Source organism: Pleurodeles waltl, chromosome 1_1 (genome assembly GCF_031143425.1).
Source record: "Pleurodeles waltl isolate 20211129_DDA chromosome 1_1, aPleWal1.hap1.20221129, whole genome shotgun sequence".
In the NCBI taxonomy this organism is placed as follows: Eukaryota; Metazoa; Chordata; class Amphibia; order Caudata; family Salamandridae; genus Pleurodeles; species Pleurodeles waltl.
Window position 1 is genome coordinate 177188493 of NC_090436.1, and position 24635 is coordinate 177213127.

Sequence of the window (24635 nt, forward strand, 5' to 3'; positions counted from 1 at the left end):
GATCATTGCAGATTTTAGAGGGATGCAGGTAGCAACCTCACTGAGGTACATCGACCATCTTGCCTTTTCAGGACATGTAGCTGAGCTACTTTAACACGGCTGGCAGAGCGTCGGCGGTCCAGGTTCCGTTGCAAAATGATGTTGCACGAACCGCTCGCTCACAGAGCAGGGTTACAGATTATCAGTGCAGGCGAGGAGCACCATGGTGTAAAGATGACGATCCCTCATTGGACTCACTTGTTTGTGCTCCTGAAGGTAAAAAATAGGGCTAAGTAGAAAAAAGTGCGTACCGTAGGACAGCATAGTGTTTCCAAGCGGTGCAGGGGAATTTGGCCCCCACACAGACCGACAAGAGGAGAGAGGGCGGTCTTTGGTGAAGTATTACAGGAACTCCCTTGTATTCCTAGAAACAGAGAGGTAGTATTGTCTGCCTGATTCCAGTCAGAGCCTCCTTAATTAAGGGCTATGACGAACAGTGTTTTGAGAATGTAACAAAACTGGGACTGACCCATCAGTTTGCAATTTGAAATTAGCTAAATTCGATTCCAAGCAGGCCTGCACAGCCTATCCTTGTTGGGAGGTAGATAGGAAGGGGTAAGATGGGTAGTAGGGATAGCTGTCATGTACAGCACAACACAACATTGACACATATGCACCTTACTGGAAAGAGATGGGTACATGTAGGATGAAAATCAAAGACTGAGAGGAATATCAGTACGGAGCAAAAAAAACAAAACATATACTTAAATCTGATGATCTAAAAGCGCACAAGCGCCGAAGCTAAAGGAAAACATGTATGACCAAACTCACCAATACAAATCTGTTGTTTTCGTGTCACTTTCTAAAACACCTAAGCATTTGAATTCTGGCCTTGGCATTGAGGTCACTCCTGATGAGGCCATCAATTACTCTGTCATTTTGAAACATTAGTTACTGAACACAATTTAAGTACAGATAAAACATTCATTATCATCAGGGCAAAACATATTAAACAACAAGATTGTAAATAGAAATGTTTTATTAATTTGTAAAGCTGGCTTTCATGAGGAAGTTCAGAAAAAACGGAACTTTGGAGGTTGCAGAAATTCAACCATCATATAACAGGGCAGTGCTGCCACCTTGGGTTGGTAACAGCATATGGCAACATTCTTTTTATTATTACAAAATACATTTTACAACTTTGCTTGTTAAGATTAACAAAAATAGCTCAACAGGTGGATCTTTTTGTGGTTCTCTAACTAAAATATCAATATGCTCTTGGAGTCGACAGTCTTGGTGCAAACTCCAGTTCCTAATTGTTTCTGCTTGATCCAACTGCTGAATTTATTTTTATCAACACTGGATTATATTTGTCCAGGCGAAATAAATAAGGGGCCTTAATCTGGCTAGATATTGAGCCAAACTTTTCTACACCACTAGACACAAGCAATTACGAGATACACCACAGGACACAAACAATTACGCGATGCAACTGAAATTCATTAAAATTGCCTCTATGCACATTAACTATATGTGCAAACGTGTATGCTAGGAACTGGAGCAATTGTGAAGGACTGGTAGCTGGTGAACTGAAGTTTTCCCCAGGGTACTCTAGCATCAGTAGTCACTGATCTGGTAAGCATGAAGTAGCAAGTAGGCCATCCATCTCACTATTTTTACTCAAAACCATTTCCATACTGTAGAGAATAGAAAATAGTTGGGCTTGTTGCAGCTTAAGTTTTAAAACCCTCAGTAGGTGGATAGATCTAGTCGATGTATTGATACCACGGTAATCCTGATCACACTGTATAATCTTTGAGTTATTTCCCACATTTTTACCGTAGTCAGGAGCTATGCAGTTTTCATCAAAAAATACATGTTAGAAAAATAAATCCCAACTGTGTAGCGTGAATTTCCGGGTAACAATGTTACTTACTACTCGATAGGTAGCCTAGGTGTCAGTCTGAGAAAATCGTACATTTTAAGCCAGGAAAGAACATCTTTCAGTGATGCAAAGTATTTTTTTACCAATATATTAATAAAATGTAGTAAGTAGATTTAACTATTTTATCTCCAAGAAAACACTATGAATCTATACAAAAGTCTGTACATCTAACCCCTCATGTCTCAGGTCATTAAAATTTGGAATACAATCTAGGGACCACTCTGTACTTGGTCCCATATAATATACTAATTTGATTTACCACTTTAAACGATGTAAAGTTTACTCCTCGGAAAGTTAGTGAAAGGGACCCGAGTGCACCTGCTATAAGGAAACTCAGCCATTCCTTGGTGTGATGAAAACATAACCATATACAAATGAAAATGTTACTAACCCATTCCATTAATGTGATTTTGCTGCTTTTAAAAACTATAAGTAGACGTACATTTTAGTAGCCAAGGACAAGTGACAATTTCACAGTCAAAATGTGCACTTTTTACCCCCGTAGGAAAACCTGGTTTTGATGCATTCTTGGACTTGGTGGAAAAGGAAGGAAAGGTGTAGAGGTTGCATTAGTAAATGTCATGATTTTATGACGTTTGAAGCCCATCTTTCTTTACAAGCTAAAGAAATGATATCCCCGCATACTGCAGACTAGACAGAACCCTAGACATTCTCTAGATAGAAAAAGAAGTCGTTCGTATCCTGTTCAGAAATTCAATTTCCCCTGGTATTCTGTCTGCACTGGTTTCAGCTTTAATCTGTGAGTAGCTGGAGAAGAGAGCAAACCATTTAAAGAAACGTATCTTAACTTCTGACATGTAGGCAGTTTAAACAATTCTGTTCACAAGTGTCTGAAATGAATTTTAATCCGTTTTCCAGGCCCAACATTAACACATGTTGGCACAATAAAACAATTAAATAAGAATACGCTCCTTAAAAAAAAAGTAAAAAAGTATTCATTTTGATGTACCACAGTTTCACCATGTAATGTCATCTTAATTTTTCATGAGTACATTAAGTTGAGAGGACTTCAGTGACCAATGTAAATACTCCATAGTACACCTACAGTAACAAAAGGGGACATATCATCAATAACAAATATTACTCTTTAAATCTGCCCCTCGGTAACCTACAACGAACTTAAATGTATGTTTGAAGCTTATAATCAAGTTGAACTGGCGTTACTCTTGAAAATGCCCCACTGTGCCACTGGAATTAAATACAGCTCCAGTGCATAGCTCTGATGAAGTGTTTCTTTACAATTCGAGAAAATGAAAACAAATACAAACAACAATTTTAAACGGAATCTATAGATTTCATTCAAGGTGATATGGAAGTACATAGTCATTTAGACAATCATGTTACCACGGAAGACCCAACTAGGTACAGAAACATACTTGTATGAAAATATTATTCTGCTATAAATACGTAATATTGAAAAACACTTAAAGTTTTTAAACAGATTTAAACACCGTGCTGGGGTGCGCAAAGGTGGTAAGCAAATACTGGAACCAGAATCTCCTCCACTGCATTATTTGATTGGACTACGTGGCTTAAACGTTATTTTATTGTGGTGTCCTATAATCACATTGTTATTCCCTTTGTTCCTATTTTACCACTAGTAACGTTTTCTCTCAGTTCTATAAAAGATGTTACCAACGGGAATGACTGTCACAAATACAAGAGAACGTCCAGTATTATTAAACTTTACCTCAACTAGCTAAATGTTAAAATCCCCATTCTTGGCATTTATATTGTTCCATAGTGTCCACCAAGTAATCTTGTTAGAAGAATTGTGATGCCTTCAAAACTTCATAAACATTATTTTAAAAAACTCCTGAGAACTTAAATCCTCCATAAAAAATATATATATATATCTTTTCTTGTGCAATCCGAACGATAAAAATAGCTTGGGATGGAAGCTGTTAAATCAACTTGTGCTCCTAGAAGACTGCATCATTTCCGCAGCATTCCTGCCTAAAACTGCATCCAACGGGGCTCGTTTCTTGCGGATGCTGCGTCCTGAAGCAATGAGATCACCATATCCACGTTGATGTGAAAAAGCATAAGCAGAACGCCGAGTTGAGACCCCCCTGCGCAAAACACTTTCCTTCGGTTTCCACTCAACTTCTTCAGGCTTATATTTCTTACGGTCCCTTTGAATCTAAATACAATTACATAATGGTGAGTAAGCACTAAATACTTTTACACGTGACATAAAACTCTAAATCTGATTTTGCATATCTACACTAAATTCTATTTATGTATTGTTTAGTATATTATCGCATTAGCCTAGTTTAACACTGCAGTAAACGTTTACCCCCAAAATACCAAATAACACTTTTTGTTTTGCATTAGCAAGTTTAGAATCCAGGAAGAAAGGTAAATAATACGAGTGTGCCAGAAAAATGATTATACTTCTGACATTTCCTGATGGTAAGCCTATTTTCCAGGGCGTCAGTATCTCAGCAGGAACAGACTCATGAAATGTTCATGATATAGCCCAGAATGAGGGTTAATACACCATTTATGCAACACCACATAAGGGATGCAGTCTCCAAAGGGGAAGATTCATCCGGATGCAGTGGCCAGAAAGAAAAGGTGTAAAGAGGCCCTGCTAGCACTTCGGCCATAAAAATAAAGTGAAAATTCGACCCCAAGTGAGGAAAACTATATCGGGCAACCTACCAAAAAGTAATAACTGGTCTCAGTGGTGTAACAAAGCCATACAGCCCTGAGGTGTCCCTGTAACTGGTAGAAGGCTTCCCCCCTCCCCCCCAGTAATCACCTAACCACACATTCCAGGCCCCCCCTAGAATCACAGCACCCCCCAACCCTCCTAGAATCACAGCACCCATCCAACCCCCACTCCCTACCCCCCTATAATCACAGCACCCCCCTAACCCCACCCCCCGTAATCATGCACACATACGCACCACGCATGCACCACCACTTCCATACACTCACTCATCCATACACGCATTCACTCACATATACTCACGCATACACGCGGACACGCACTCACTGTGACATTCATATACGCATTCACTCACAAGCATACAACCACACATACACAATACTCAGACGCATACATACACACATACACAGACACCACACACTCACACACCACTCTCCCCTGACGGACGCCTGACTTTCCTTGTCTGGCGAGGTGGTGGTCCGGCAGGGAATGGGAAGGGGCGCTGCTACTGCCAGCACCGTCCCACCAGCAGGACACCACCAGGCTGTCTGTTTGGTCACAATATGGCTGGTGGCGTCCTACTGGTGGGGCGGTGCAGGTGGTAGCACCGCCCATGCGCCTCATCCACCAGCATGGCTACTGCCGGATTACCGCCCTAAATGTGGCGGAAATCCGGTAGTATCCATATTATGGCGGGCGAAGACCGCCAGCACTGGCAGTCTTCTGGCACCCATGGCTATGGCAGTCTCAGTTTGAGACCGCCAAAGTCATAATGAGGGCTAAAGTAATAAGGTAAAATCTTAGACCAGAACAAACCTGGTTGGTGTATCCAACTCATGCTTCATAAAAGTCAGCCTCAAATTGCATCCCAGTCTACAGTAACCTTAGACTAACATTTGTGCTTTGTGCTCTTTTGTTGCTATCTTCCATTGAATCTTTAAAAACTCCTATCTCCAGTTCCTCTGGTTTGTCAGTTTGGTGTCATTGCGTTTATTAAATGTTACTTTATTTTTGTAATTCGGGTTGGGATTTTCTTTATTATTTTGCATTTGACTCTATTGCTGTTTTGATACTGCAGAAATACTTCACATATTGCCCTAAGTTAAGCCTGTCTGCTCTGTGCCACAGCTACCAGAGGGGTTGAGCTCAGTTTAATTTAGTGGTTTTAAGGATTTTCCCTGAGAAGGGTTGTGATTGTTCCCTAAGGTGGGTAGCCACCCACCCCAAATAATCCCATTTTCTTACAGTGTGGTTTTCTGTATTTCAGAGCACCACAGTATTTATATTGTTTTTGGTTGTCCTGTTCCCTTGCCACATATTCCCAACTTTCTCACTCCCCAGGTCTACTTTGTAGTCTGATTTGCATTTAATCAGTTGCTATGCACAGTGTCACTATATTTTTATTGCTTTAGTCTTACCCGCTCTTCTTCCACCCACTCACCTCCCAGCTTGTAATTTTCTTTGAATTTTGAGTTCCTAATTATGCATTCTCTGTTTCATCTGTCCACAGAGTCAGTCACTTCCCACCATGCTTATGTAAAGGGCTCCTCAGTTACGTAATCACCATTAAATTGCTTTCAAGTTTTATCACAGTTGCTAAATGCTATAATTCTGTGCAATACCTAAAACATATAAACCAGATGCTTTCCTAGTCTAGCAACTAGATGGCAGGAGGCCGCACAGCATGTGAATCGCCTGTAGGTTCCAAAGGCAAAATGCATATCTTGTGGAAAATAAAAAGTTTGTGTTTTAACTTACTTTGTCACCTTCGGAAGGCCAGATTGTCTTTATCAGGAAGCGCCCTGCCACAACTGGAAACAGACAAACTGCAACCGTAATTATAATGGTCAGCCAAAGATATGGCTGCCGTAGTGCATTTGGAGCTGCTCCTAAAGAAATAAAAGAGAAACAACCGAACATTTAAGTAAATACCACTGGTTTCTTTTTCAATGTTAAAAATAGAAAAATATTGCTAATAATCTCAAGTGTAATCTGATTGCAAGATGCAACTCGCCGATTTCCAGCTTTTAAAATGTCTATTATCGTTACAGTCAGCTGTCTGGTTCCCACAACAGCACACAAAGACGAATTGAGGACTGTGCAAACTTAGTAAAATATATCACAGACAAAACTGAGGTCTTCGTTGCAGAAGGGGAAACATTTCAATCTGACATCAGGATTCAAATGACTGAGACTATTAAGAAAAACAGTGGTGTGAATGCAGAAATATTGAATCAATTTGATATTCGTCAGAAAACTTGTCTCATAGTTGATGCCTGTCTGGAAGGAGCTGGGGCTCCGTTGTCACATATGCATTATAAAATGGGGAAGAAGCTGCCTTTGCTTCACGGCCACTGATATACACTGAGCACAACTACGATTCTTGAGCAACACTGGTAGATCTTTGGTGACTGACTGTTTCAGAATGCTTATTTTGAGAGGTTAATGTCATTCTGTGCATATATCATGAAGCCATTGGTTAAAGTGTTTCAGCCTACATGTGAGTTAAACGGCTCTGGGAGACTGAGATTGCAAGAATTTGTGAACACAAAATGGAGATCACAGTAGGGCGATGTAACAGTCAGATGGTCTCTCTAGTGTGACCATAAATTGAAAAGAAATGGATGCGGTAGGTCTAAATTTGAGAAACATGGAGGGCGTTATGGCAGTTGTTGAAAATGCCTTAGAAAGAGGTTGGTAAGGAAAAGTGAGTGTAAGAGGAGGTATGCGTGGTAGTGAAGTTGGGTGGAAACAGGATGAGTGGTCTGGATATGCAATTATCATCCTTTTTAATGCCAAAGAACTTACCTGTAGGTGAGGGTGGGATGTTTGGTGTGTTGAGATACCTCCAGAGGGAGCGTATGAGACTTAAAATGTTGGCAACAATGGTCATCTTGGACAGACTCTTACAAAGGAGATATTGTGACCACAAGGTCACAATGCCCAAGTCTCAATTTGTTTGTATGGTGTGGTGACTGCAAGAAGGGTGAGAAAAGATTGAGAATGGCTGACGGTGCTGTTCAGAGTACTGAAAATAATTTAGAAAATGGGACGCAATTGACACCCAAAGCAATGCAAATATTACTGGATGGGAGTGGCATGTGTTATGCCTGGACAGCACCAAACAATCCTCAAACCACCGCAATAGTAGTGACAGAGCAAGAGGTCATTCAAATGGTGAATGACAGCAGGGCCAGGATACTGAGAGCATATGTATATGGCGTGGGCATATCATTCTGTGGTCGTTTTTTGTTTTTGTTTTTTTTAACAGGAAAAGCCCCTTTCTGGTTGATGAGGGGGGAAAAGAAGCAAGTACAAAATGTCCAGGGCCTGCCTGAATAACATGGTTTTTGGATATGAAAGAGATGTGTTCCATAGTGAAGGACACTAACAATGACTGGGTACATGGAGATGATTCGTAAAGTCTGGATGGATTGATCTAACTTGGAAGACAGGGGCGCACGCAAATATATATGTATTTTTTTGGGGGGGACCCTCAAACATATATATATATATATATATATATAGGACCGAGTGACTCCTCCCTTTTGGCTCCATTGCGCATGGGCATCGACTCCATCTTAGATTGTTTTCCTGGCATAGGGTGAGGTAGGAGTGGTAGAATGAGGATACTAAAGATGTCCATGCAATGGAATAGATATGTATGTACATAGTTTGTGGTAAAGGTTTATTTATTTACATGTATACAATTTAAATGCAACTTAAACGGCTACAGGCTCCCGGGTCGGAGGGAGGGCGCATGTGAATCTGCAGCGCAACATGCCACAAACAGATGTACAATGGGTAAGTGACATTTTCCGTTCAATGGCATGTTTAGCTGCAGATACACATGCTGTGCATAGACTACAAAGCAGTAATCCTCCCGAAAGCAGTGGTCAGCCTGTAGGAGTTGAAGTTGTTTGAAATAATGTTCTTAATACAGCCTGTCCTACTGTGGCTTGTTGTGTTGCTAACACATCTACACAGTAATGTTTAGTAAAGGTATGAGGTGTAGACCACGAGGCTGCTTTACAAATCTCTGTCATTGGTATATTACCTAAAAAAGCCATTGTTGCTCCTTTCTTTCTAGTGGAGTGTGCCCTTGGTGAAATGGGTAATTCCCTTTTAGCTTTGAGGTAACAGGTCTGAATGCATTTGACTATCCATCTGGCTATGCCCTGTTTGGATATAGGGTTACCAGCATGTGGTTTTTGGAAAGCAACAAACAATTGCTTAGTTTTACTAAATGATTTTGTTCTGTCAATGTAATATATTAGCGCTCTTTTAATGTCTAATGTATGCCGTGCTCTTTCTGCTACCGAGTCTGGTTGTGGGAAGAAGACTGGGAGCTCTACTGTTTGGTTTAGATGAAACGGTGAAATTACTTTTGGTAAAAAAGTTGGATTTGTACAGAGAAACACCTTATGTTTGTGTATTTGTATAAAGGGTTCTTCTATAGTAAACGCCTGTATTTCGCTAACTCTTCGTAGTGAAGTGATGGCTATTAGAAAGGCTACTTTCCAAATTAAGAATTGTATTTGGCAAGAGTGCATGGGTTCAAAAGGTGGGCCCATGAGTTGTGTAAGTACAATATTAAGATTCCACGAGGGTACTGGTGGGGTTCTTGGAGGTATGATCCTTTTTAGTCCTTCCATAAAGGCTTTAAAAACTGGGATTCTAAAAAGTGTCTTTGTATGTTTAGTCTGCAGGTAAGCAGAGATTGCAGTGAGATGAATTTTAATGGAAGAAAAAGAGAGATTTGCTTTTTGTAGGTGTAGTAAGTAACTCACAATGTTTTGTATGGAGGCATCTAACGGTGTGATTTGGTTTGCTTGGCAGTAGAAAACAAACCTTTTCCATTTATTAGCATAACAATGCCCTGTTGTCAGTTTTCTTGCCTGTTTTATGACTTCCATACACTCATTTGAAAGGTTTAGATAGCCAAATTCTAAGACTTCAGGAGCCAGATTGCTAGGTTGAGCGATGGTGGATTGGGGTGTCTGATCTGTTGTTTGTGTTGTGTTAACAGATCTGGTCTGTTTGGGAGTTTGATGTGAGGTACTGCTGAGAAGTCCAACAGTGTGGTGTACCACGGTTGGCGAGTCCACGTTGGTGCTATGAGTATTAGTTTGAGTTTGTTGACTAGGAAAGGAATGAGTGGGAGAGGGGGAAAAGCGTAAGCAAATATCCCTGACCAACTGATCCATAGATCATTGCCCTTGGACTGAGGGTGTGGGTACCTGGATGCGAAGTTTTGGCATTTTGCGTTTTGTCTTGTTGCAAACAGATCTATGTCTGGTGTCCCCCAGTGGTAGAAGTAATCTTGTATAATCTGGGGATGTATTTCCCACTCGCGAGTTTGCTGGTGATCTCGACTGAGATTGTCGGCTAACTGATTGTGAATGCCTGGTATATATTGTGCTATCAGGCGAATGTTGTTGTGAATTGCCCAATGCCAAATTTTCTGTGCTAGGAGGCACAGTTGTGACGAGTGTGTCTCCCCCCCCGTTTGTTTAGATAGTACATTGTTGTCATATTGTCTGTTTTGACAAGAATGTGTTTGTGGACTAGAAGGGGTTGAAAAGCTTTTAGTGCTAGAGAGAGTGCTAGAGAGACTGCTAGTAGTTCTAAGAGATTTATATGAAGTTGTTTTTGTTGATCGTCCCATTGACCTTGTATATTGTGATTGTTGAGGTGTGCTCCCCACCCAATCATGGAAGCGTCTGTTGTAATAATGGCGTGAGGCACTGGGTCTTGAAATAGCCGCCCTTTGTTTAAATTTACAGGGTTCCACCATTGAAGCGAAGTGTGTGTTTGGCAGTCTATCAACACTAGATCTTGAAGTTGACCTTGTGCCTGCGTCCATTGTTTTGCTAGGCACTGTTGTAAGGGCCGCATGTGTAGCCGTGCGTTTGGGACAATGGCAATGTATGAGGACATCATGCCTAGTAGTTTCATTATGAACCTGACTGTGGAATGTTGGTTTGGTTGTATGCTTGACACTATATTTTGAAACGATTGAACTCTTTGTGGACTTGGAGTGGCAATTGCTTTTTGCATGTTGAGCGTGGCTCCCAAGTATTGTTGTATTTTGGGATGGTTGCAAGTGAGATTTTTGGTAATTTATAGAAAAACCTAGTTTGTGTAGAGTATCTAATTACATATTGCGTGTGACTTTGACACCGGTGTTGAGTGTTGGCTTTTATTAGCCAATCGTCTAGATATGGGAAAACGTGCATGTGATGTCTCCTTATATGAGCTGCTACTACAGCTAGGCATTTTGTAAATACTCTGGGTGCTGTTGTTATCTTCAAGGGCAATACTTTGAATTTGTAATGGTTGCCCTGTATGCCAAATCTGAGGTATTTCCTGTGAGATGGATGAATGGGTATGTGGAAATACGCATCCTTTAGATCCAGTGTTGCCATGTATTCTCCTTGTTTTAGCAAGGGAACTACGTCTTGTAGTGTGACCATGTGGAAATGATCTGACTTGATGAAGAGGTTTAACGTCCTGAGATCTAGAATTGGTCTTAGTGTTTTGTCTTTTTTGGGAATAAGGAAATATACGGAGTAAACCCCTGTTCCTCTTTGATGGTGTGGTACTAGTTCTATGGCTTGTTTTGTTAATAGTGCTTGCAACTCTACTTGTAGTAGGTCTAGGTGTTGTGCTGACATTTTGTGCTGACTTTTTGTGCGTCCTTGGGCGAACATCTGGAGGGAAATGTGTGAACTCTATGCAGTAACCATGTTGGATAATTGATAGAACCCATGTGTCCGTGGTAATGTCTGACCAATGTTTGTGGTATTTTGTTAATCTTCCCCCCACTGGTGATGTGTGTTGCGGAAGTGTGACATTGAAGTCACTGCTTGTTATTAGGGGTCTGCTTGGCAGGCTGAAATTATCCCCTTGCTCTTGGGTATTGTCCCCTGTATGAACCACGAAACCCCCCTCTCTGGTACTGAGACTGGTAAGTGGGTTTTGTTTGGGAGGTGGATAGCTCTGAGGGTTGCTGTCTAAACCCTCCCCTAAACTGTGGCTTCCTAAATGTTCCCCTATACTGGGAAGAGTAGAGCGCGCCCATGGCTTTGGCCGTGTCCGGGCCGGAGGTGGACACTGCAATAGAAAAAATGAAAAAAAGGACACAAACAGTTGCTGCTGGTTGAACGGCATGTTTAAAACTGCTTGCTGTATTTCTGGTTTAAAACCAGAACTGCATAGCCATGCATGCCTCCTGATGGTAACTGCTGTGTTGACAGTTCATGCTGCTGTATCGGCAGAGTCCAGTGCAGAACGGATTTGGTTGTTGGAGATGTCCTGTCCCTACTCCACCACCTTTTGAGCCCGTTTTTGATGTTCTTTTGGTAAATGCTGAATAATATCCTGCATTTCGGCCCAATGTGCTCTGTCATAACGGGCGAGGAGGGCCTGTGAATTGGCAATATGCCACTGGTTGGCCGCTTGCGACGCCACTCTTTTTCCTGCCGCGTCGAATTTACGGCTTTCTTTATCAGGGGGTGGCGCATCCCCTGACGATTGAGAATTTGCCCGCTTTCTTGCGGCTCCCACTACAACAGAGTCCAGAGGGAGCTGCTGTGTAATAAACACAGGGTCTGACGTGGGAGGTTTATATTTTTTCTCTACCCTCGGTGTAATGGCCCTGCCTTTGACCGGTTCCTGAAAGACCGGTTGTGCATGCTTAAGGTTGCCTGGTAACATTGGCAGGCTTTGATATGAAGCATGTGTGGATGCCAGTGTATTAAAAAGAAAGTCATCCTCCACTGGTTCTGAGTGCATAGTGACATTATGGAATGTCGCCGCCCTAGCCAGTAATTACGTGTAGGATGTGCTATCCTCTGGAGGAGAAGGTTTTGAAGGATAACACTCAGGACTGTTGTCCGAAACTGGTGGGTCATATAGGTCCCAGGGGTCCGCATCGTCCTGCATCTGCACAGTATGTGTGGGTGACTGCCGTTGGTATGCCAACTGGTGACCTTGTCTGTTGTGGCGAGTGAGGTGGCGACATTTCTGGTGAGAAATGTGGGATTGGTGACCTTTCTCTAACCACCTTTGCTCTTGGCTGCTCAGTTTCAGTCTCTGCATGAAAAGCCAATTTTCTTTTAAACTTGAGGAGGGGGATGGTTTGAATTTTTCCTGTGTCCTTTTGCATTTGTAACCTTGGTTGAGTTTGGTCAAGCTCTTCCAAATCCAGCTCCTGCTCAAACCTGTGCCTCTCGTGCCTCTCTAAGTTGTTGGGAGAGCCCATGTTCTTCTATATAAGAAGTCTTTTTCGGCTCCAAAGCAGTTTTTTGCGGTACCGAAACACCCATGGATACGGTCGGTCTCGGCTCCGATAGGCTCTTTCGAGGCTTACTCGATTCGACCAATCGATGTCGACTCTTTTCGATGCCGGTTTCTCGACCCGAGTCTGAAGACTTCGGCACGATCTCGGCCTTTTTCGGTGCTGAAGATGTTATTTGGTCACCGCTTTTCTTGTCGGTCGAGCCCTGGCCTTCCGGCAGTGGCGTCCCCGAGGCCTTCTGTTTTTTCATCTGACTTTGGGGCTGGGTCAGGCAGGTGTACTCACTTTTTGTCCTGCTGTCGGTGGCCGGTCTCCGTCAGAGTTGTCCGATTCCGAACCCTGGATCAAGATAGCCATCTCTTCTTCCTCGACGTCGAGGTGCTGTGTCGACTTCGATGCTATCTGCAAACGCCTTGCTCGTTGATCTCTTAAGGTATTTTTCGACTGAAAAGCCTTGCAGGCCTCACAGGTATCCTCTCTGTGTTCTGGCGACAAACACAGATTACAGACCCAATGCTGGTCTGTATAAGGATACTTGGCGTGGCACGTCAGACAGAAACGGAAGGGGGTCCGGTCCATGAGTCTTCGACGACGGGTGTGGTCGGGCCGACCAGGCCTCGGTTGAGAGCGGTAGACCCGAAGGGCCGCCGAAGCGGTTGTCTCGTCGGTGCCGATGTACCTATAGAAACCGGGTCCCGAACGCAACAATACCGACGGATGTCGATGATTTTCTAAACTTTCCCGATTCGAATTACGGAGCGAAGAGGAACACGTCCGAACCCGATGGCGGAAAGAAAACAATCTAAGATGGAGTCGATGCCCATATGCAATGGAGCCGAAAGGGAGGAGTCACTCGGTCCCGTGACTCGAAAAGACTTCTTTGAAGAAAAACAACTTGTAACACTCCGAGCCCAACACTAGATGGCAGGAACAGTGCACAGCATGTGTGTCTGCAGCTACACATGCCATCGAATATATATATATATATATATATATATATATATATATATATATATATATCCCTTAAATCCTGCTTACCTTCCTTTACATTTAGCCATCCCTAGACAATAAAATTGCCCTTACCACTCATTACCTCTACCCACTTTTAAATACTAATTTTGCATCCATCTCTTTTTACCTCTACCCCCACCATAACACTTTATTTTGTAAAAATAACATACAAATGTGTTATTTAAAAAATATATATATACACTTACCTGCATGGTAAAATATCACGTAGTGAAGGATGCATGGTAAAGGTTAAATCTTTCCAGGACTAGATGGAAACCACTTGGGGGTACTTACCTACGTGGTAAAGGCTGTTTCCTGGAGATGACGTGTAGTGGCGCGATGATAGCGTGATCAGGAGCTCAGGATAGAGTGGTGGTCAGTGGTAGAGACACCATGGTAGCCTCCGGGGTGGATGGGCCGAAAGGTGATTGTGAATTACTGAGGGGTGGGGGAGGGAGGTATGGGATGGGACTACTAGGGCGTGGTGTGTGTTTCCAGATTGTCGTTAACATTTTGTTAATTCGTTTTTCAGTTGTATTCCCGCTCTGCATGTTTGGATTGTTCAAATTACATGCAATGGTTGAGAGAAGGATTTGTTGGGGGTTTTCTCAGCAAGCCCTTTAAATGCATGTACTTGACTACCCGCTGAATATCTCTTTATGCCTTCAGAGGCCAGCAGCCACAAATCGTTAGCATAGCCAGCGGGAAGCTGAACACACTTGTACTTTCATGGCACCGTTTAGTTGCTCACTTTCTCCAAGTCTTGCGCAGTTTTTTTTCCCTCATGTATCACCAACAAAAAATGTGGCACGCTCCCACTATGACCTTGTGGCTCCGCTTGCCTCTGCTCCTCATGCCATCCTTAAAGTCACATGCCAATAATGCTGTGGTGCAGTTTAACTAGGAACATTTTACTTTTATTCCGAAGCTGTGTGTAATGTCTTAGGTGCACACCATCACCCCACTCGATCTTTACCAGCTGGTCATGAGGGTTTGGCGAACCTCCTTATCGAAAAATAGAAAACTAACACAGGGCTTTATCTCCAATTCTACTCCCTATTGTGGTTGTTAGGCTAGTCCAGCTATTGTTCTCCTCACTGTCACAATGACGTGATGAAGGAAGACACTATAGTAATGAAACAAGACTTTGTTTAGCAAACACCCAATTTGTAGAGATTGCCGCCTAGCTCGTCAAGTGATTCACAGGGAACACTCAAGCAGGAAGGACCCAGAGAATGCTAACATCCTCCGAGTCAAGTGTCAAAGTCTTGAAGCCATAATAGCAATCCCTTTTAATAATTATTGGACAGATATTGCTGAGTTGCTGAAAAGTGTGCCCTGTTTCACCAAGGAAACCGATGGCGATCGTTTTTGCAGAGTTTATGAAATAACAAATAATTTCATAATAAAGGGAATGCAAAGTCGTGCATAAATTGTAATTATATACTGCATAACGCTGAATCTATGGTAAGAATAAACTAATTGGAAAAAGGAGCTGGAAACCGATAATGTTGTGGGAAAGAGGACTAAATTAACTGAGCCATCGTCAATGGGTCTCAAGTTGTCCACAATTTATTAAAATACCTTCAAGATTGTTCTGGCACACTTGGTGAGATACTAAAGGTAGGTATGCAGGACAATAACGTGTAGTGAGACTTGAAACATTTCAGGTGGAGTTTCCCAAATTAAACAGTCGGTCAATGTATTTTGCACACTGGGATTTATCAATTAAAAGACTATTTTGCCTTCATGGCAACTGCAATGGTTGAGGTGTTTATGAACAGTTTCTTTTTAAAAGTGGATGCTACTGCCTTTGAGTAGAGGCGTTATTATTGCCAGAAAACAAAACCTTAACAATTGAAATTATGTCATCAAAAAATGTGTGTGAAAACTGGTTGAAAGGACGGATCATACAGGGTATGGGAAAAATACAATTTAAAGGGATGATTTTGTCACAGGTTTTCAAACTTTTGGGAAACTTCTCTGGAAACGTGCAGTAAATTGTATTATGGACAACAAATTCCTGTGCATTTTAAAAGATAGTGTATCGCTAGTGCTCCCTAAGGAAAATGCCAATATTTATTGTGTAAATTTCTTTGTGCAATTTATGGTTAATAAAATGTCAAGCATACGTAAAGCTACACCTTGCCACATAAAACAATATATCCAAGTGTGAGAAAACGGCTGATTGCAGAGGCCCCCTAACGTTTTGCCCCCATTTTTCACTTTTTGCTGGTGTTTTCCTGACTCTGATGGTGCCCTGGATACAGCTAACCAGTCCCAGGGCCTGTGCTCTGTGTAAAATCAATATGCAAATTAGGCTAATTATAATTGGCTAAGTTAATCTACCTATATGTCCCTAGTATATGGTAGGGCATGTAGGTTTAGGGACCACAGCATAGGTAGTGCACCCATAGGTGCACTGCTGTGGTGCCCAGTGTCATTTTAAAGGCAGGCCTGCCTTGCTGGCTGCTTTTAAAGTTATATGCAAATTCGACTTTGGAATTAAAAGTAGTTCCAAAGTCTTAAACTACCTTATTTTTACATGTAAGTCACCCCTAAGGTGTGCCCTATGTGCCCCTAGGGCTGGGTGCCATGTAACTGTAAGCAGGGACCTTATAAAAATAGTTTTATAAGCCCTAGTGAGGTAAAAACAGCCAAATTCGTTTTTCCCTCATGGTAGTAAATGGCCTTCATAGGCTAGAATGGGGAGACTTTATTTTAATTTTTAAAGTCCCCTTAAATGATGGATACCAAGAGTTTGGTATCAAATTAATTGTTATAATAAATCCCACAATTTCCAGTTGTTGGATTTAATATAACTTGTTCAGGTAAAGAGTTTTAAACTTTACCTGAAAAGTTGCCAATTTCAACCCTGTATTGTTTTTGCTGCTGTGTTCTGACTGGCCAGCCTCTAGCAGCCTGGCCAGGCTGCCTTGATGAGGTGTGAAGTGGCCTGGCTTCACACAAAGGAATGTGCCTGTGGGAGGGAATCTCCCCTCAATAGATGGTGAGGCAGGAAGGGGGAGGGCTGCCAAACTGGTCTTCAAAGGCAGAGAAGGACATTTGGAGCAACCAGCAACACCCCCACATCCTGCAACCCCAGACAACTAGGTGTCCCCTTGATTAGAAGAGGGCAGGAGAGGGGTGTGTTTATGATTTTTAGCCACACCAGTGGGTGGGCTCAGCCAGATGTAACCTCCAAAAATCAGATTCAGCCATAATGGATTTTTGGAGAATGTTGCCTCCTGGGATGGATTTTTGCCACACTTCCCAGGAAGTGGTCATCACAGGGGGAAGGACCCTGCACCTGATTGGAGAACCAGGACCCCCCTGCTTTTCACCCAAGAGCAAGGATAAAACTGTCAGACCTACACCCACACCTCAGTTCCCTACCACATCCAACAAGGAAGAACTACAGAAGAAGAAGGACTGCCCTGCTGGACCCCTGGCCTGCACCTGGAACTTGCACTCAGAAGGACTGCACCAGATGCACACCTGGGCTTCACCACAAGAAGGACTTTGCCTGGCTTCAACTGGTTCAAGGAGGGACTCCCTGTTTGCTACAGGTGAAAAATTGCTAACCAGAGTCCCCTGCACCAACTCCTGAAGAAAGCGACCAGCTGACCACTGCCCTGTGGCCAAAAAGGAGTTTGCGCCAGGTGCATTCTGGGAGCTGTAGTCCGCACCCCCCCCAAGGACCATCTCAGAACTTCTGGACCCTTGGGGTGAGCTGTGGACCTCAAAAGAACCTTAAAAGGACATCTGGGAGAAGCCCCAGAAGTTTGGAGAACTTTTGAAAAAAAGCTCCATAGAGGGACCGACCCGCCGCGGCAACTCTAGCCGGCTTGCCTCAACCGCGACCCGGCCTGATTTGCTGGTTCGTCCCGATAAAGAAAATCTCCGAAAAAGAGACTAAGTCCGAAGGTAAAAAGTTGACCGGGACCTACCAGCCAGCGTATCCGAGGAGGGCTCCAGGTAAGTCGGATCAAAATCCAGGTTTAACCCGGTCGAAGGATTTTCACCTCGAAAAAATGACTAAGTCCGAAGGTAACAATCTCCACTGAGGATTCCCACGACGCGTATCCGGAGAAGGGCTCCAGGAGGTCGGATTGGACTGGCAGGTTCGTCCCACTGAAGAAAATCTTCGAAAAAGAGACTAAGTGTGAAGGTAAACTTTTAACCAAGGCCTCCCGCGGCCTGTAGCCGAGCAGGGCTCCATCGCGGTCGGCCTTAAACTTTGACTTTGCCCCAGTCGAGGTGCAACCAGATGACCCGATTGGCGCTTTTTGTTTCTAGGCGCTAAAAAAAACAATACTTCTTTAAAAATTCATATCTCCGGTTCCCCTTATCTGATTTTATTCATTTTTGTGACATGTTAAAGATAAAAATATAATCTATTTTTATAAATTGTTTTTTTAAACTGTTTCCTGTGTTTTATTTAATTACTGTTTTTATGATATTTGAATGCTTTACACTCTGTCTCCTAAGTTAAGCCTTGACGCGCGTTGCCAAGCTACCAAGGGTTGAGCTGGGTTTAATTTACTGAGACCTAACTGGACCTTAGTGGAGGTTAGTGGCCTATTGCTAAGTGTAGGTACCTACCTGCCCTTACCAATAACCCATTTTCCAACACCACGTTTTCAAATATATATCTGGGAAACATGCTTTCCAAATGTCCACACACACACACCACACCTGAAGGAGCTCCACCAGCTCCCCATTCACAAACAAGCACAATTCAAAATCCTCCCTCACTCTTCAAGGACACTATGTAATATGGCCCAAAATAGCTCAACAATTACATCTGCTTTCACAAACTTTCCAGATGCCTCAGCTTGTCTGGACTCCTACTTGCAAAAATCCCATGCATATGGAAAACCAGATCTGGCATTAGAGCCGTCATCTAAATCACTCCTAAAAGCGTTGAGCGACCTGTCCGTACACATAACAGCCTCCTCCTCACTTCTTAAATTCCGCAAGATGCTGCAGAACTGGCTTTTCGAGTAGTCCTACTAGGCCATAGGGGTGTCTAGACTCACACCTGCTCAGCACCAGTGTGAGAAATTGGGTTGTAGGTCAACTGGGGTGTGAACTCTGCTCAAGAAACAGCCACAATCCTAGGAAGGGTGAACCACAAAAGTCATTAAATTAAGCTGTGCTTAAGCCTAGGTAGCTTGGCACAAAAAACAGTCAGGCTTAACTTAGAGACATTTGGTAAAGTATTCATTAGCACATACACAGAAATAAAGTAAAAACACAACACAAAAAAGTAGCACACCAATTTACAAGAATAGAATAAATGTAAATAACATATTTGACACCGAAACAACAAAAATCTAAATCAGCAGAACCCGAGTTATGAATTTTTAAAGTTTTTAGTAAAATCTAGCATCTAAAAGATTAAAGCACCAACCGTGAGTATCTGGTTGCGCAAGGCTGGGTCAAAGTAAAAAAAGAAAATAGGGCCCCGTCAGCAGTTACCTTTGGACTTAAAAGAATTTAAGAAAAATGTTCTCAGAAGGTAAATGTTCAGGGGGCAAAACTGCAGGCGGTATGCAAGAAAGAAGCGCGTCGTCAGGGAGCCACTGAATAAGTTGCATGAAGATGTATATGTTCGTACTTAATCACTTTTTTGGAAGTCAAAAACCTCCACTGGGACGAGGCAGGAGGCTGTAGCCGAAGACTGTTTCCAGGAGGTTGGATACCCATTGGTGAAGGTCCGCTGAACAGGATTTGGTACTACAGAGAAATACGTAGCGGGAGCAGCTGCGAAGTCAGTCCAACTGGCGATGTACCTTGGGTGGATAGACAAACAGGTTGGTCCTGGTCTTCCTTTGGTTCTCAGAGCAGTTATTAGCCAAACTTTACTAAGTCCCAAGTCTTGAATTCTTGCTATCTGGGCACCTTTAGCACCACAACCAAGGGTCCGGGACTAGAGGAACCACTTGGGGGTTCAGGACTCACCAAGGCTGCATCCAGTTGTGGGTTCAAGATGGTGGGAGCATTTTATGTACCTGGGGCTCTGAACAGGAGGCCTGCATAATAGCCCTTGGAGTCACTCGGGTAGTCCTGGGATCAGGTGAAGATGTAGAGTTGGACAGCAGGGCTGACCTCTGAGGGTTCAAGACAGGCGCCAGTACTTCCAGGTGCAACAAGCCAGGCTTGTGGAGTACACAGCGGGCCACAACAGCAGGCAGTACTCAGTGCCCTTCTTCAGATCCAGAAAGTGAACTGAAGAGTTGGTCTGGGAGTCCTATTTTTATATCTGGTGCCTTCTTTGAAGTTGGGACAAGTTTCTTGAGGTTTCTCTTTGGAGTGCTGGAATTTCCTGACTCTAAGCTGGCTGCCGAGACAATGTGGAGGTGACAAGCCCTTTGATGGGAAGGCAGAGGACATCCTTTTCAGTTGCAAGTGGGCTGTGCCACGTTTGCTTTTTGTTTTGGTGTGAAGTGATTGCCACTGGCCTCATGTATAGTGTTGTTGCACACTTCTGGCTAAACCCAGAAAGTTATCATCCAACAAGTTGTGCAAATATCAGCAGACAAATAAGATGATGGAGACCTGTAAAACCAAGTAATAAAACTGAAGTAGGACAGAGGAGGTATGATATACATAGAGAAGAGGCGTCCAGGCAAGGTATAAGCCCTCATAACAAACGCAAACAGGGAGACAAATGGACATTAAACAAAGTCTAAAAATTAAAATAAAACAGTGGACTGGTGCTCCTCACCAGTCAATAACTGCATGAAAGGATTCTGTATCCTCTTTTGGCTGCTGGCACAAAGCACCCCATATCAACTGATGTTGCATATTTCGCAGTAGCCCAATTATACAATGAGACCTGACCAAGGCAGAAAGCAAATAGTCTCCTCGTTTGGGGACTGAACAAGGACACAAATCTTCCTAAAGAAGAGGACATTTCTAATGATAGCCCCAACAGGAAGTGAGAAAGTAGTTGGAATCTGAAGTACACCAAAAGCATTTGAAAAAACCCTTGTTATACTTTGAGTCAACACTTTACCTGGGGAGAATGTGTTTGTATTTGTAATGATTTTCATTAATTGAGCAATAAATACCAAAACCACCATAATGCACAACAGCTCAAATCCCAAAAGTATAAAGGGCAAATGTAGCTTAATAAACAATTTCATAATTGCAAATTCTACAATATCTGATCCTCCTAGTGTAGCCAGCACCTTTACGAGCACCACCCACACTGCATACTGACAACTCTGGAACATGCTGTCTTCATTTAATTTTTCCTTGGTTGCTAACTTGGAAGGCTGGTGTTCTGTTCTACAGAAACTTCTACTTGTACAATGAGAATATCTCAGTTTACTGGCTGCAGGCAGATCTTTCACCAAAGTGCATGGCTATATTTTTGTTAACAAAATGTAATATGACCAGAGGTACTTTTCACTGACTAGTGTTTTGTACTTTGTCACTTGGATCTTACTCCTCAAAATGTTTGCTGCTTACAGCAACAAACAGTTTGGTTTTTTCCACAAAGAAGTTGTCAAAACCATCTGGAAGGGCTGTTCAAACTATACCCTAGTTCTGAGATCTAAACTGGCATCTGAACATTATCCTTTCATTGCAGGCTCATAACTCCTTTGAACACATAATTTACAACTGTGTTAAACTAAAACTGGAAATATGAAAGATGGCCTTTTAGGAGGTCATGAGAAGAGTACATGATTTCAGATGAAGAAAAATTGTTTTGGTGACATACGTCAACGAAGATTATTCCTAAAAGTCTTGCGAGATTGCCATATTACTAACAAATTCGCATGTCTTCTGCCCTTTTTGGTTAACAATTCATCTGATTGCCAACAATTTTGGTGGTCGACCTGTACACCATTTTGTCAGTCACTGAAAAGACCATCAACTACAGTGGCCCTAAGAGTGGGAGGGATGTTGTCAAGGCCTATAATGACCACTTAAAAGAGTGCATTACAGTTAACTGTGTACAGTAAATGTCTCCCACTCTAAGGGATTGAAGCCCATATTGCTAAGGTCTAGGCACAATCAGTGGCTTTCCAATAACACAGTACCAAAGAGGTGAACTGTCAAGCAAACACTTGGGTTCATCAAGACAGTGCTGGAGCTCTACACTGGCTATATATTCTTGTTGAGGTATGGGAGATCAGACCCAAGCATTTGCATTAAACTCATCCGGAGGTTGATTGTATGCTTTTTTGTAGGAGCCTATTTTTAATACGTGCCGCCAATGACTCCTTAAAGCTACTACAAATGGCTGTCATGCAAGTAGATGTTTTTAACAGATGTGATTAACACATTCTTGCATGGGTGCACACGTTTTGAACAGAAGCAGAAGAGTCATTATTGACAGACCTGGTCTACTGATGTCTCTGAAACAGCAGTAGACATCTTTTCATACAAGAAGGCAAGAGATGCACCACTGAGTTTGGGAGGGATACACAAGACAATAACACAGTTACAGAAAAACATTGAAATCTTCTATTTTGTTTCTAAAATGTAATCATGTACTTTCTCGCATCACATACGCACCTGTGAAAATAAACTTAGATGGGAAGAGAACATGTATTCCTGCACTATGAAGGTCAAACATGATGCCAAAGTAAATAGCAATGCTTCCAAACACAGAGAATGCATTTACGAATGTCCAGTATGATGTATCCAAGCCAATCTGTTGATAAAAGAATACAATAGTAAGAAGAAAGTTAACATGCCATTTAATATATCTATGAATATATCACTTTTAGTTTTTATGGTTTAAATTTGTAAGCAGGATTAATTTACTTCACCTTCTGAGCTCTCTGTAATCTATCGCCCAGACTATAATTGCTGTAACAGAGTTTTACCATCTCTTTGGCATTTGCGGCAATATTTTGTGGATTGAGGAACATTTTTAATAGACCTAATTTCTGAAAGGTATGCTTTACGTATGCAAGCCAAGGTTTTTTTCCTAAAGTCAGACAATCAGACAAGCATACTCCTACAGGTCAGCTTCTGGATTCGACCAACATTTGATCCAAAGGAGCAGTGGGGACATCCATATTTGTTCCTCAATAAATTGAAGGCCTAATTCCTTATGACATACAAAATTTGCAGTGGATTTTGGTACAGCAAGCAACCTACATGGAAAACTGTTTTGCATACATTTGAGAGAATCCACTTTTTGATATCCCCATACCTCTGACTCATATGTAGCAGCTGCTATACATTTAGTGTTGTGAAGGTTTGTCAGCTCAGCCACTGATTTCTGTTTCAGTTTCCAGGCGAAGCTGAAAATGGCTTTTATATTTCTGCCAGTGTGCTGAGATTTAATTAAAAGGTGTGATTTACACAAAAGGGAGACAAAAACAAAAATAGATGATAGATGGAATGCTAAACAATGCAAACATTCACCCCAAGTCGCAAAGATCTGGGTTTAAACCATTGTTTTTTTGCCCACCACGCCACCCCAGTTTAGTGCCAAGCCAGTTCGGGCTGGACTGTTCCCATGGGGAACAGGGTTAAGACTGATTTGTATATGGCTGGGTCCAAACTGGAATGGCATGGCAAGCAAAAACACTGATGGATTAAACCTAGATGTGTGACTGGGGGTGATTTGTTTCACATTCCGTCCATCATCTGTTCTTTTTGCATTACACAAAAGGGAAATGGTCCCTAAGTAACTACAATAATTTATTTTAGAAAGAGAGGTATCCCCCATTGTAAAAAATCCAGGTTTTGTGTTTAGAGGCCCACAGGTCATTACATAGGAATTGGTATAGTTCTCATTTAGGTCCAAGTCCCTCACGAACTCTAGAAAATGGTCCATTAGCTATGTAAGAAATCAATACTGCATTGTCTGCGTACAGAGGAATTGGTATCAGTCTCTCACACATTCTTGGCAGATCCTTACCTGACCTTACTAAATGCTTTGTTATCCCAATTATATAAGTTAAAGAGAGGAAAGGGGCTAGTATGCATCCTTGTCTTATGCCTCTTGAGCATTCTAGGGTTGTGTTCTCATATCAATGTGCTTGGCAGCTGAACTACCTTGCCACTGTTGTCATATTGCGAAATAAAGCACAAGCCATTTTTTGCTACTTTGCACATTATACCCCAACCCAAGATCTAAGTATTTATTGCTGGTTCTACACAAAGCAAATATTAGGCTTTTCTTGGAAACAATGCACTGGAGTACCTTCAAAAATTGTCATTAGATATTTGTTATACAGGTTGACTTTTTGAGGAAAATATAGGGCCAAGTGATGTCTTTTACATGAGCGATCCCTAGGTACTGTTCACATAACATGTAACTGCTTGTTGAGCACTTTATCATCTTTAGGTTTTATTCTGCAAAAAGTTTGTTTTATGTGATTTTTTTATTCTTTTATATGGCATAATGTCGAATGAAGATGAATATATCGGAGTTGAAATCCTCTCTCAGTAAAATCATTAAGTAACAAAACAAAAAAAACAAAAAAAACTCTAGAAACTGAAATGGTATGGTGTACTGAATCTTTCTGCTGTGGTTCAAACATTACTGATTCCATAACAAATAAACAGCAAGAGGAACTCACAAACCAATCACATAATACAGAAGTGGTTCTTGCACTCCAGGGGAATTATGTGTTAAGTTTAAAAATTAGAACATTTACAAAAGTGCAGTGTGTACTTGCATATCAGCAGAGGACCATTCAACGAAATTCATATTGGATGTC

The 24635-nt window shown here is 42.1% G+C and overlaps 1 protein-coding gene across 4 annotated transcripts in view; it reads right to left on the reverse strand.

Moving 5' to 3' along the window:
• Positions 1-1000: 1000 nt before the first annotated feature.
• The window catches only part of ATP8B1 (ATPase phospholipid transporting 8B1), a 306728-nt gene continuing 283093 nt past the window's right edge, over positions 1001-24635 (reverse strand). For all 4 annotated transcript variants that reach the window (XM_069220066.1, XM_069220071.1, XM_069220080.1 and 1 more), the window contains exons 26-28: positions 22471-22609; positions 6381-6511; positions 1001-4088 (exon numbers count right to left, since the gene is read on the reverse strand). In XM_069220066.1, the coding sequence (XP_069076167.1) occupies positions 3855-4088; positions 6381-6511; positions 22471-22609 (504 nt within the window). In that variant the 3' untranslated portion in view covers positions 1001-3854. The remainder of the gene's footprint in view (positions 4089-6380; positions 6512-22470; positions 22610-24635) is intronic.